This window comes from Balaenoptera musculus, chromosome 8 (assembly GCF_009873245.2).
Source record: "Balaenoptera musculus isolate JJ_BM4_2016_0621 chromosome 8, mBalMus1.pri.v3, whole genome shotgun sequence".
Lineage (NCBI taxonomy): Eukaryota > Metazoa > Chordata > Mammalia > Artiodactyla > Balaenopteridae > Balaenoptera > Balaenoptera musculus.
In genome coordinates, this window is record NC_045792.1 from 54032313 (window position 1) to 54046961 (window position 14649).

The 14649-nt window shown below is 39.1% G+C and overlaps 1 protein-coding gene across 1 annotated transcript in view; it reads left to right on the top strand.

The window, feature by feature from the left end:
• The window catches only part of GDPD4 (glycerophosphodiester phosphodiesterase domain containing 4), a 145371-nt gene extending 134130 nt beyond the window's left edge, over window positions 1-11241 (top strand). The window contains exon 16 of the mRNA XM_036861288.1: window positions 10736-11241. Within this exon, the coding sequence (XP_036717183.1) occupies window positions 10736-11241 (506 nt within the window). The remainder of the gene's footprint in view (window positions 1-10735) is intronic.
• Window positions 11242-14649: the final 3408 nt, after the last annotated feature.

Consider the following 14649-nt stretch of genomic DNA (forward strand, 5'->3'; position numbering starts at 1 on the left):
ATGTCATTTGAAAATTAATCATTATAATCCACCATATTAACAAAATAAAGTAGAAAAAGCATATTTGACAAGAATCAACACCCATTTATGATCAAAGCTCTGGGCAAACTAGGAATAGAATGAGACTTCCTCAATCTGATGGAAAATATTTACAGAAAACCTACAGCCAGTATCATTTTAATGGTGAAACAATGAATATTTTCCCTCTAAGATCAGAAATAAAACAAGGGGAGCCTGATCAAGATGGTGGAATAGGAAGATGGGGAGCTCACCTCCTCCCACAAATACATCAAAAATACATTTACATGTGGAACAGTTCTCCCAGAATACTTGCTGAATGCTGGCAGAAGATCTCATAAAACCAAAATTGCAAAAAAGATCACCACATAACTGGGTAAGAGGAAAGAAAAAAAAAATGGAATTGGGGTGGGACCTGTGCCCTGGGAGGGAGCTGTGAAAGAGGAAAGGTTCCCTCACACTGGAAAGCGCTTTCACTGGTGGGGATGTCAGGTAGAACAGAAAGAGAGCTCCAGAGGCTTGGAGGAGAGTGCAGCAGCCAGTTTGCAGCAGGCAGAACAGAGAAAGACCAGCACAGAGGGTCTGGCCGCCTCCCTGCACTCCCTAGCCTGAGACACATGTCTGCTGGTGTGTGTGGGGTGCTGGGTGCTGAAGCTTGGGATTCAGAGGACAGACCCAGAGAGAAGATGGATTGACTGCATGGAGACAGCCTGAAGGGGCTGGAGTGTGGTCCAAGCTGCAACTGGGGGTGTGTGCAGGAAGGAGCCCAGGTCCACCATTGAAGCCCCATTGTTAACACGCATGTGCGAAGGGAGGGGTGAGGCTCACCATAGCAGCCTCATTCTCAGCGTGCTCACAGCAGGCAGGGCTCTGCCACTGAAGCCCCACTGTTAATGTGCACGAAGAGTGGGATGGGCCCCGCCATAGCAGCTTTACTCAACATGCTCACAGCAGGAGTGGCTCCATCTCTATGAGCTCTGGGAGCACGCAAGCGCTGGCGGGTTGCCCATAAGTGGAGGTGGGGTTGAAATTCCAGCTGATCCCCAGAGGCTGAGCGACTTCAGAAGCAGGACTGAAATCTGAGTGCGCAGTGGTTGTGCAACCCAGGGACTTATGCGACACACGTAGCTATGTAAACTCAGTTTGTCTGGGATATCCAAGCAGATTACTTGTGTTCCTGTGGCTGGAGCGGGTCCGGCTATAGTGGCTGCAGGCTTTGCCGTGCAAGCACACTGAGGCGGGGCCAAGGTTTGGACTGACTCAGTAGCTCCAATGGTGGGACCAGGTGCGTGACTATGGCAGTCTCCGTGCCTGACTTCAGTGGTTCTGTGCCAACAGATCTGCGCTAGAGGCTTTGTGAGTACAGTGCCTGAGGGATACCCGGGCTGATTGCCTGAATTCCCATGGTTGAGTCCGGGCTGAGGGCAGTGCCCAAAACAGTGTATGGGTGACAGGTGACACCACAGAGTGCACTTCCCAGTACAGTAAGTCCCCTACATACGAATGAGTTCCGTTCTGAGAGTGCGTTCGTTAAGTCCAATTTGTTCATAAGTCCGACAAAGTTAGCCTAGGAAACCAACTAACACAGTCGGCTATATAGCACTATACTGTAATAGGTTTATAATAACTTTTCACACAAATAATACATAAAAAACAAACAAGGGCTTCCCTGGTGGCGCAGTGGTTAAGAATCCGCCTGCCAATGCAGGGGACACAGGTTCGAGCCCTGGTCTGGGAAGATCCCACATGCCGTGGAGCAACTAAGCCCCAGCACCACAACTACTGAGCCTGCACTCTAGAGCCCGTGAGCCACAACTACTGAAGCCTCCGTGCCTAGAGGCTGTGCTCTGAAAAAAAGAGAAGCCACCACAATGAGAAACCCACGCACTGCAAGGAAGAGTAGCCCCTGCTTGCTGCAACTAGAGAAAGCCCATGCACAGCAATGAAGACCCAACACAGCCAAAAATAAAATAAATAAAATAAATAAATTTATCAAAAAAAAAGCCTTTCTAACCTTTACAAAAAAAAACACAAAAATAAACATTTTTAATCTTACAGTGTGGTACCTTGAAACGTACAGTAGTACAGTACAACAGCTGGCATACAGGGGCTGGCATCACATGAACAGGCAAGAAGAGTTACTGACTGGAAGAGGGAGAGGAGGTGGGAGATGGTAGAGCTGAAGAATCATCAGCAATAGGAGATGGAGGGCAAGCTGCAATTTCACTGATGCCTGACGTTGATGGCACAGGTTCTAGTTCATTGCTGGATTCAATTCTATCTACCCTCGTGAAAAAATGATCCAGTGATGTCTGGGTAGTAGCTGTTTTTTTCTTGTCATAGATGACATGGTAGCACTGGATTGCATTCTGAACGGCTGCTGCAACCTTTGAGTACTGTTCTACATTCTGGTCCTGTGCCTCAAAAACTAACAGTGCCTCCTCAAATAAAGAAAATCCCTTTGCCATTTCCTGCGTCATGAATCTCTGGTTCTTCAGTTACTTCTTCTTCCTCTTGTCTGTCTTTGTCCTTTCTCTGGGCCTCCAATTCTGTCAGGTCTTCATTAGTAAGCTCCTCATGTTACACAGCAAGGAGTTCAGTGAAGTTGTCCTCTTGCAGATCTAGCTCCAGCTTCTTGCTGAGGGTCACTAAGTTGCTGAAGACCTCTTTGAACTCCTCATCCACATTCTCAAATCCATGAAAATTGTGAACAAACTGCGGGCAAAGGTTCTTCCGTACCCCATTTATGGTTATGGCCATAACCTCACACCAAGCAAAGTCAATGTTTTTTGTGGGCTTGTAGATGTTATAGTCCTTTCAAAATTGTCACAAGGTTGTTCCTGATTTGTCACTCACTTTTACTGCCTGACAAAATGTGTGACATAAATAATATTTCTTGAAAATCACTGTAACTCCCTGGTCCATAGGTTGGAAGAGCAATGTAGTGTTTGGTGGCGGAAGCACTACTTTGGGATGAAAGTTGTCCGTGAATGGGGGGTGGCCTGGAGCACTGTCCAGCAGCAAAAGAATGTTGACGTCCTTCTCCAAGCAATATTTCTCTCCCTCTGGGATAAAGTGGAAAATCCAGTCCTGGAAAATGGTCTATGTAACCCAGGCTTTGGGGTTACTCTTCCACACAATAGGAAGAGAGCCCTTGCCTATGTTTAAAGGGCTCTTGAGTTCTCTGAATGATAAACTAAGAGGGGCCTCAGCTTCATACTGCTGGAAGTATTGCTACACAACAACAGAGTTAGCCTGTCCTTTGCTGCTTTATAGCCTGGCATCAACTTTTCCTCCTTACTGATGTAACTTCGGTCTGGCATCCTCTTCCAGTACAGTCCTGTCTCATCTACATTAAAAACCTGCTCGGGTAAATACATGCCTTCATCAATAATTTCTCAAAGCATTTCAGGAAATTCCCAGGCAGCTACTGTATCTGCATTCACTGCCTTGCCACTTACTTTTACATTGTGAAGTTTGGCTCTAGCCTTGAACCAATGGAACCAGCCATGGCTGGCACCCTCTGATTCTTCACCATGTTTCTTCTTCAAGTCTTCATAAAAGGCTTTTAGCTTTCTCTTGAATCAACATTAAGCTGAGGGGGACTCGACACTAGTGCTGATCCTGCATTCACACACTGAGAAGTTTCTCCATCTCCTCCATTTTTTCCACTCTTCTTTGATATTATTGTTGACATTATTGGCACAGAAGACTTCACATGTTCTGTGATCTTGTCCTTGTTCTTTAGAATCATGCTGATGGTTGAATGATTCATGTTATAAGAACAAGGACGGCTACCATCTTTTCGCCTCACTCCACTCTCTCAATTATTTTCACTTTTGTTTCCATCGTTATCACTTGGCACATCTTAGCAGTATAAGCTACATCACTGCTGCATTTACGCTTGCTTCCGGACATCCTGGGCTTGAAATAAAGATACTGTACTACTATACTGTATACAGTACTGTACAGTAAAGTACACAAAAGCACAACAACTTGTAGAGGATGCACGAACATGACAATGTACACCAGACGCATGAACTAACTTATGTGATTGGACATGAAAATGCATGTTTGCATCTTTGAAAGTTTGCAACTTGAAGGTTTGTATGTAGGGGACTTAATATACACAGCTCCTGCGGAGGAATACTCAGTGGATCCTCTCCCAGCAAGAGCACTCCAGCCCCACCTACCTCATGCTGCAGTTCAGAAACGGATATGAGGGTGTCTTCTCCAACAACTGGGGAGTAGACCCTGTGCCCAACAGGGCTATGACAACTAAAGAGCAAAGAAGAGGCCCTGCTCAACATCCCTTGCAGGCTCTGGTCACCCCAACAATAATTACACTCTCTATTAAGGGGATAACAGCCAGCAAACACTGAGGAAAGATGAGGCAGGCGTCCATACTGAAAACAGCCCTCACACCAAAAATATTAGACACATGGAGGCAACAAAGGGACACTCCCACATAAAAACAGCCATTTAAAACCACAGTAGATAACTGTTTCTCCAAAACTCATAGGGTCAGAAAAATATGAGTAAAATGAAGAAGCAGAGGAACCACTCGCAATTAAACAATCAAGAAAATTCGCCTGAAAGGACAAACAATGAAATAGATATCTCCAGTTTACCAGATCCCAAGTTCAAAAAGGAGGTAATAAAAATACTGAAGGAATTAAGAAGGCCTATTGATAGAAATGCAGATTACTGTAAAAAGTAATTGTAAAAAGGAAGCAGTTAAAATTAGAAAACTCATTTACCAAGACAAAAGCTGAGCAAAAGGCAATAAATAGCAGACTAAATAATGCAGAAGCATGAATAAATGATCTGGAAGATAGAACAATGGAAATCACCCAATCGGAACAGCAGACAAAAGAGACAAATGAAAAAAAAAAGAAAGCAATATATGAGGTGTATGGGGTAATGTAAAAGGTGCCAATCTACACGTAATAGGAATCCCAAAAGGAGAAGAAAGAGAAAGGGGAATCAAAAATGTATTTGAAGAAATTATGGCTGAAGACGTCCCAAACCTAAAGAAGGAAACACATATCCAGGTACAGGAAGCACAGAACGTCCCAAACAAGATGAACTCAAACAGACCTACACCAAGACATATTATTATTAAAATTGCAAAAGTTGGACTTCCCTGGTGGCGCAGTGGTTGAGAGTCTGCCTGCCGATACAGGGGTCACGGGTTCGAGCCCTGGTCCGGGAAGATCCCACATGCCACGGAGCAACTAAGCCTGTGCGCCACAACTACTGAGCCTGCGCGTCTGGAGCCTGCTCCGCAACGAGAGGCCGTGACAGTGAGAGGCCCGTGCACCGCGATGAAGAGTGGCCCCCGCTCGCCACAACTGGAGAAAGCCCTCGCACAGAAATGAAGAACCAACGCAGCCAAAAATAAATAAATAAATAAATTTATTTTAAAATTTTGCAAAAGTTAAAGATAAAGAGAAGATTCTAAAGGCAGCAAGAGAAAAACAAAGAGTTAATTACAAGGGAACTCCCCACAAGGCTATCAGCTGATTTCTCTATAGAAACACTGCAGACCAAGAAGAGAGTGGCAAGATATATTCAAAGTCCTGAAAGGGAAAAACCTGCAACCTAGGATACTCTACCCAGCAAGATTATCATTTAGAATAGAAAGAGAGAAAGAATTTCTCAGACAAGCAAAAACTAAAAGAATACAGCAATACTAAACTTATTCTAAAAGAAATATTGAAAGGTTTTCTCTAAATAGAAAAGAAGCAAGAATCTACGTGAAAGAGAAAATCACATTTGGAAAGTAAATCACTTAAGTCAGTACACAGGTTAAAAAAAAATTTCGGGAAAGTGATGGTAACTACAGTGAACAGCAAAAGAATAAAAAGATGTAAAAGAGGACATCAAAATCATTAAAAGTGGGAGAGGAGAGTACAAAAATGTAGATTTTTAAAAACTATGTTTCAGCTTATGTGACTACCAGTTTAAAGCAAGTAGATATACTAATGGGTTAACATACTTGAAAAACAGTGTAACTACAAATAAAAAGTATACAATAGATTCATAAAAACCAAAAAGAAGAGAACATAAGCATAATACGAAAGAAAACCACCAAACCACAAAAGGAAAAACAAAAGAAAAAGAAATGAACAGAGAAAAAATACAAAATCAACTGGAAAACAAGATTTAAAATGGAAATAAATACATATCTATCAAAAATTAGCTTAAATGTCAATGGACTAAATGCTCCAATCAATAGACAAAGAGTGGCAGATTGGATAAAAACAAGAGCATGTAATATGCTGCCTACAAGAGACCTACTTTAGGGTGAAGGACACATATGGATTGAAAGTGAGGGGATGGAAAAAGATGTTTCATGCAAACAGAAGTGATAAGAAAGTGGGGGTAGCAGTACTCATATCAGACAAAATAGACTTTAAAACAAAGACCATAAAGAAAGATAATGAAGGACACTATAATAATAAAAGGATCAATACATTAAGAGTATATTAAACTCATTAATATATATACACCTAATATAGGAGCACCAAAATACACAAAACAAATACTAACAGACATAAAGGGAGAAATTGATGAGAATAAAATAATAGTAGAAGACTTTAACACCCCACTCACATCAATGGACAGATCTTCCAGACAGAAAATCAGTAAGCAACAGAGATCTTAAATGATACAATAGAAAAGTTAAACAACTGATATTTTCAGGACATTACATCCAAAAAAACCAGAATACACATTCTTTTCGAGTGCACATGGAACATTCTCTAGGATTGACAACATACTAGGGCAAAAAACAAGCCTCAACGAATTTAAGAGGATAAAAATTATTTCAAGCATCTTTTCTGACCACAATGGCATGAAAATAGAAATCAACCACAGAAAAAGAAATGAGAAAAAACAATTACATGGAGACTAAACAACATGCTACTGAAAAACCAATGGGTCAACAATGAAATTAAAGAAGAATTTTTAAAATACCTTGAGGCAAATGACAATGAAAACACAACCATTCAAAATCTGTGTGATGCAGCAAAAGCAGTTCTTAGAGGTAAATTCATAGCAATACAGGCCTTCTTCAAAAAACAAGAAAAAATCTCAAATAAACAATCTTATCTACCACCTAAAAGAATTAGAAAAAGAAGAAATAAAACCTAAAGTCAGCATAAGGAAGGAAATAATAAAGATCAGAGAGGAAATGAATAAAATAGAGATTAAAAAATAATAGAAAAAAATCAATAAAGCCAACAGCTGGGTTTTTATGAAAGGGTAAACAAAATCGACAGACCTCTAGCCAGACTCACCAAGAAGAAAAGAGAGAGGCCCCAAATAAACAAAATAAAAAATGAAAGGAGCAATAACAACCAATACAGCAGACATACAAAAAATAAAATAAAATAAGAGAATACTATGAACAATTACATGCCAAAAATTGGACAACCTACAAGAAATGGACAAGTTTCTAGAAACAGACAACTCACCAAACTGAATCAACATGACATACACAGTTTGAACAGACTGATCACTAGAAGTGAAATAGAATCTATACTTTTAAAAACTCCCTGCAAACAAAAGCCCAGGACCCGATGGCTTCACTGGGGAATTCTAGCAAACTTACAAAGAAAAACTTATATCAGTCCTTCTCAAACTCTTCCAAAAGGGAACACTCCCAAAGTCATTCTATGAAGCCACCATCACCCTGACACCAAAACCAGATAAAGACACTACCAAAAAAGAAAATTACAGGCCAATATCTTTGATGGATATAGATGCAAAAATTCTCAAGAAAATATTAGCAAACCAAATCCAACAGCACATAGAAAAGATCATACACAACGACCAAGTTGCATTCATCCCATGGTCACAAGGATGGTTCAACTAAATGCAAATCAATTAATGTGATACAGCACATCAACAAAAGAAAAGTAAAAAAACACATGATCATCTCAATAGATACAGAAAAAGCATTTGACAAAATTCAACATCCATTCATGATTAAAAAAACTTACCAGTGTGGGTATAGAGGAAATATATATCAACATAATAAAAGCCATTTATGACAAATCCACAGCCAACACAATACTCAATGGTGGAAAGCTGAAAGCCTTCCCACTAAAATCTAGAACAAGACAAGGATGCCCACTCTCACCACTTCCATTCAACATAGTATTGCAAATCCTAGCCACAGCAATCAGATAAGAAAAAGAAAAATAGGTTTCCAAATTGGAAGAGAAGAGGTAAAATGGTCATTATATGCAGATGACATGATACTATATATAGAAAACCCTAAAGACCACACAAAAACTACTAGAACTGATAAACGAATTCAGCAAGGTAGCAGGATACAGGATTTACATACAGTAATCTGTTGGATTTCTTTATACTAACAATGAAATATGAGAAAGGGAAAGTAAAAAACCAATTTCTTTTAAAATTGCATTAAAAAAAAAAGCTTAGGAATAAACCTGACCAAGGAGGCAAAAGGCTTATATGCTGACAACTATAAAACATTAATAAAGGAAATTAAAGAGGATTCAAAGAAATGGAAAGATTTTCCCATGATCTTGGATTGGAAGAATTAGTATTGTTAAAATGGCCATACTACCCAAAGCAGTCTACAGATTTAATGTGATCTCTATCAAATTACCCATGACATTTTTCACAGAACTAGAACAAATAATCCTAAAATTTATATGGAACTATAAAAGACGCAGAATCATCACAGCAATCCTGAGGAAAAAGAACAAAGTCAGAGGCATAACCCTCCCAGACTTCAGACAATACTACAAAGTTACAGTAATCGAAACAGCATGGTATTGGCATAAAAACAGACATATGGATCAATGGAACAGAGTAGAGAGCCCAGAAATAAACCCACACAACTGTGATCAATTACTCTTTGACAAAGGAAGCAACAGTATACAATGGAGAAAAGATAGTCTCTTCAGCAAGCGGTGTTGGGAAAGCTGGACAGCCACATGTAAATCAATGAAGTTAGAACACACCCTCTCACCGTATGCAAAAATAAACTCAAAATGGCTTAAAGACTTAAATGTAAGACATGACACCATAAAACTCTAGAAGAGAACATAGGCAAAACATTCTCTGACATAAATCATACCAGTATTTTGTTAGGTTAGTCTCCCAAGGCAAAGAAATAAAAGCAAAAATAAACAAATGGGACCTAATCAAACTTATAAGCTTTTGCATAGCAAAGGAAACCATAAACAAAACGAAAAGACACCCTACAGGCTGGGAGAAAATATTTGCAAAATATGCAACCAACAAGGGCTTAATTTTCAAAATATACAAACAGTGCATACAACTCAATAACAAAAAAATGAACAACCCAATGAAAAAATGGGCAGAAGACCTAAATAGACATTTCTCCAAAGAAGACATGCAGATGGCCAGTAGACACATGAAAAGATGCTCAGCATCACTTATTATTAGAGAAATGCAAATCAAAACTACAACAGGGTACCACCTCACACTGATCAGAATGGCCATCATTAAAAAGTCTACAAATAACAAATGCTGGAGAGGGTGTTGAGAGAAGGGAACCCTCTTGCACTACTGCTGGGAATGTAAATTGATACAGCCACTATGGAGAATAATATGGAGTTTCCTTAAAAAACTAAAGATAGAATTACCATGTGACCCAGCAATCCCACTACTGGGCATATATCTGGACAAAATTCTAAATTGAAAAGATACATGCACCCCAATGTTTATAGCAGCACAATTTACAATAGCCAAGACATGGGAGCAATTTAAATGTCCACTGACAGACGAATGGATAAACATATGATATATATATATATATATATATATATATATATATATATATATATATATATATGTATATGATGTGATATACAATGGAATACTACTCAACCATTAAAAAGAATGAAATAATGCCATTTGCAGCAACATGGTTGGACCTAGAGATTATCATACTAAATCAGAAATGATATCATTTATATATGGAATCTAAAATATGAAACAAATGAACATATTTATGAAACAGAAACAAACTCACAGACATAGAAAACAAAATTATGGTTACCAAAGGGGAAAAGGAGGGGACGGGGGAAGGATACATTAGTAGTTTGGGATTAGCAGATACAAACTACTATATATAAAATAGATAAACAACAAGGTCCTACTGTATAGCACAGGGAAATATATTCAATATCCTTTAATAAACCATCATGGAAAAGAATATGAAAAGAATATATATAACTGAATCTCTTTGCTGTACACCAGAAACTAACACAACTTTGTAAATTAACTATATTTCAATTTAAAAAGTAATAAAACAAGGATATCTGCTCTCACCACTTCTATCTGACCTTGTGTTGGAGATCCTAGCCAGTTCAGTAAGATAAGCAATAGGCATAAAGGAAGAAATAAAACTCCTGATTTGAGTTTATGATTATTTACATTAAAAATTCTAAAGAGTCAAACAAAAAACCTACTAGAACTAAAAAGTGAGTTGAGAAGTGTCTCTCTTAAACTCCAGCACCTTGATGAATTGAGGACCATAGGAAAGTCTGCCCAAAGCCTGGGTAGGGAGAGAACTAGGGGGAATGAACCTGAGATGGTAAGTGAGAGGCTGACATTTTAAAGATGACTACAGTTTTACCATGTGACCAGCAAAGATTGGAGAAGTGACATCTGAGGAATCTGTGTTTTTGTCTTTTCTATCCCACAGAATCTCAGAGTATAAGCCTCCGAACTGGAAAAAGTGAGAATCAAGAACCTTCACATATATCCATAGATCCTCCCGCCCGAGTTATGGAAATCCCTTGGATTCAAGCAACCCTCTACCCAACTTTAACCAAGAGTGTAAGGAAACACCCAGACCCTAGCTGTTTTTCAGTAGTCCCCATGAAGAAAGCCAGCAAACCAGAGCAAGTCAGCAAAACCATCAAGACACCAATGCCTGGCAAGGATGACGTTAGACAACTGGTGCCCACCATGAAGGCCTTTGAACCCACCCAAGCACCCATCTGGGAGTCGACCAGAGAGACCCCCTTGCAAACTTCATTGTCTGCCATAGAGGCAGATGAAACAATTTCCTGCGTAGACATCCCTCATCCTCAAAAACAAATTGAAAAGCCCCCCAGTATTGAATCTTCAGAAGAATCCTCTTTTATGTTTTCCACCACATCCAGCCTGTCCTTCTCCTCCTTAAGGCTGTCTTCAAAGAAGGATTAGCCACAACTTGCCCACTTCTTCCTCTTCCTCTCTGCGCCTGAGGGTAGTGATGGTGTGGAGCAGTCAAGAAAGGAGTGCAGAAGAGCCACTAAGGCTCTCAGGAAAACCATTCTGGTCTAGTCTTTCTATAAAGAGTGCATCTCAAGGGAAGAGGCAAGGGAAAAATAGTTGTTGTAGTCTTGGAGCTGGAGCTGGTTGTTCTCTGAGTGTTAATAGGTTTTATCTCATCTGTGGTGAACATCAGCATGTAAATAAAGGCAACCTCTCAGGAACTCAGAAGGTAAATGGTGTATTCTTTGGACCCCTCTGTGGTCATTCAGGGTGACAAAGACTAGGGGATGAGTGCCAAAGTGATGCCATCCTGAGTCAGAGAATGAGAGGTGGCATGGGCTTGAGTTGGCAGCAAAGATCTCATCCCACACACAAATTGTTATCCAGCATGAAGCGGGGATAACATTTGTTGTTGGCTGATTCCCCAGTGGCGTAATGGGCATAATCCCATGCCCACTCAGTGATTCTAGCCTTGAGTAAAAATCAGAGCCACAAGTGTCTAGAGCTTTATCAACCTGGAGCATCTGAAAGAAGAAATGCCTGGGATATACCAAGTGCAAGAAATGGCACAATGGGATAAAAATGGACTATTTTAAAATATGTTATTAGTCAAACCTTGGCATAAGCTCTAGAACCTTGTCTTCTTGACTGACACTAAGAATAGGATATTGCCACTCCCTCAGATAAGATTTAATCTAGTATACATAATCTAGTCAAGATTATCACATCAAGATTATCAGGTTATTATCAAGTCAAGTTAAATCTAACTATTTATACATATAAAGAACTAAATAATTATTTAAGTTAAGAAAGTTTAAGACCTATTACCAGACAGAAAATCATTAATTGCCAAATGAACTCATTCAGACAGTGATAGTTCTTGGAATCCAGAAAAAAAGTGACATGTTTTGGGATTGGAAGAAGCCTGGGAAGAATTAGAACTGGAATTTGAAGATTGGGTAGGATTTGGAAAAGGAGAGGAACAGAGAGTTCATGTTAAGTAGGATAGACAACATTAGTCAAACAAAACTTTAGTAGCAATCTTTTTTTTGTTTTTTTAAAACTTGTGATAAAATATATATAACATAAAATTTATCTTTATTACTACTTTTAAGTATATGATTCAGTGGCATTAAGTACATTCACATTGTTGTGCTGTGCAACCACCAGTGGAATTTTTTTCTTTCAGCTTTCTTTTGCTTTCCATTTGCATGGGATATCTTTTTCCATTCCTTCACTTTCAGTCTGTCTATGTCCTTAAAGTTGAAGTGAGTCTCTTGCAGGCAGCATATAGTTGGGTCTTGTTTTTTATTCATTCAGCCACTGTATGTCTTTTGATTAGAGAATTTAGTCCAGTTACATTTAAAGCAATTATCAATAGGTATGGGCTTTTATCATTTTATTAGTTGTCTTCTGGATGTTCTGTAATTCTTTTGTCCTTTCTTCTTCTGTCTTTGTCTTTGGATTTGATGATTTTCTGTAGTGGCATGCTTAGATTCCTATCTCTTTGTCTTTTGTGTACCTAGTATAGGTTTTTGCTTTGTGGTTGCCACGAGGTTTACATAAAACATATTTATAACAGTGTATTTTAAGTTGGTAATAACAAATTTGAACACATACTAAAGCTCTGCATCTTTACTCTCCCACAAATGATCTATGTTTTTGATGTCACAATTTAACCTCTTGTGTATCTGAAACCGTGCACCTCAGATTGGGACTTGAACCCATGTGGCCGGGACTCACACCTGGCCAAAACCCACAGTCTTTCAACTGAAATCACACCCCTGGTTTCAGGACTTAATGAAGCTCAGGTTCTTGAGGTCTCATTGCAGAAGAGTTCAGTGAGAGACAAAGTGATAGGTAAGAAGTGGACTTATTTATAGAGAAACGCACTCCACAGACGGAGTGTGGGCCATCTCAAAAGGCGAGAGCAGCCCCAAAATATGGTTAGTTTTTATGGGCTGAGTAAGATCATAGGATTATTCCAACTATTTTGGGGGAAGGGGTGGGGATTTCCAGGAATTGGGCCACTGCCCACTTTTTGGTCTTTGATGGTTGGCCTCAGAACTGTCATGGTGCTGGTGGGTGTGTCATTTACCTTGCTGATGTGTTATGATGAGGCTAAAGGTCTAGCGGAAGTCAACTTGGGTTGACTAGTGGAAGCCATCTTGGACCTATTTGGTTCTAATCAGTTTATGTCGTGTCCTCAGGCTATGCCATTCTTTTAAATTTTGTGCCCTGCCCCTTTCCCTCCTATTTCATATCCATTAACAAAATATTGTAGTTATTTTTTTTACTACTTTTGTCTTTTATCCTTCACACTAGATATATAAGTGATTAGCACATCACCATTACAACATTAAATTATTTCCAGATTTAACTATATATTTACCTTTACTAGTGAGATTTACACTTTTATATATTTTCCTGTTATTACTTAGTGCCCCTTTGCTTCAACCTAAAGAAGTCCCTTTAACATCTCTTGTAAGGCCAGTCTAGTGGTGCTGAACTCTTTCATCTTTCAACTTTTGCTTGTCTAGAAAACTCTTTAGCTTTCCTTCAATAATGAAGGATTACTCAGGTGGGTAGAGTATTCTTTGTCAGCAGCAGCACTTTGAATATATTGTGGTACTCCCTTTTGGCCTGCAAAGTTTCTGGTGAAAAATCTGCTGATTGCCTTATGGGGGTTCCCTTTTACATAACAAGTTGTTTTCTCTTGCTGTTTTTAAGATTCTCTCCTTGTCTTTAACTTTTGACAATTAATTATAATGTGTCTTGTCCAGTGTCTCCATTCATCTTAATTGGACCTCTCTGAACTTCCCAGATCTAAATGTCTCTTTCCTTCCCCAGGTTAGGGAAGTTTTCAGCTATTATTTTTTCAAAGAAGTTTTCTGCTTCTTTCACTCTCTCTTTTACTTCTGGAACCTCTATACTGTGCATATTGTTCCTCTTGATATGGCCCAATAAGTCCGTTAAGCTATCTTCACTATTTTTCATTCTTTTTGTTCCTCTGATTGGATGAATTCTACTATCCTGTCTTCGAGTTCATTGGTCCATTCTTCTGTTTATCTAGTCTACTGTTGAATCTTTCAGTTTAGTTATTATATTTTTCCACTCTGTGGTTTCTAATTGGTACTTTCTTATATTTTCTATTCCTTTGTTGAAATTCTCTTTGTTCATGCTTTGTTCTCCTGATCTGGTGATCATCTTTATGATCATTATTTTGAACTGTTTATCAGATAAACCACTTATCTCCTTTTCATTAAGGTCTTGTTCTTTCATTTGGAAGATATTCCTCTATTTCTTCTTTTTCCTTGACTCTGTGTTGGTTTCTATGCATTAGATAAAAGAGTTACC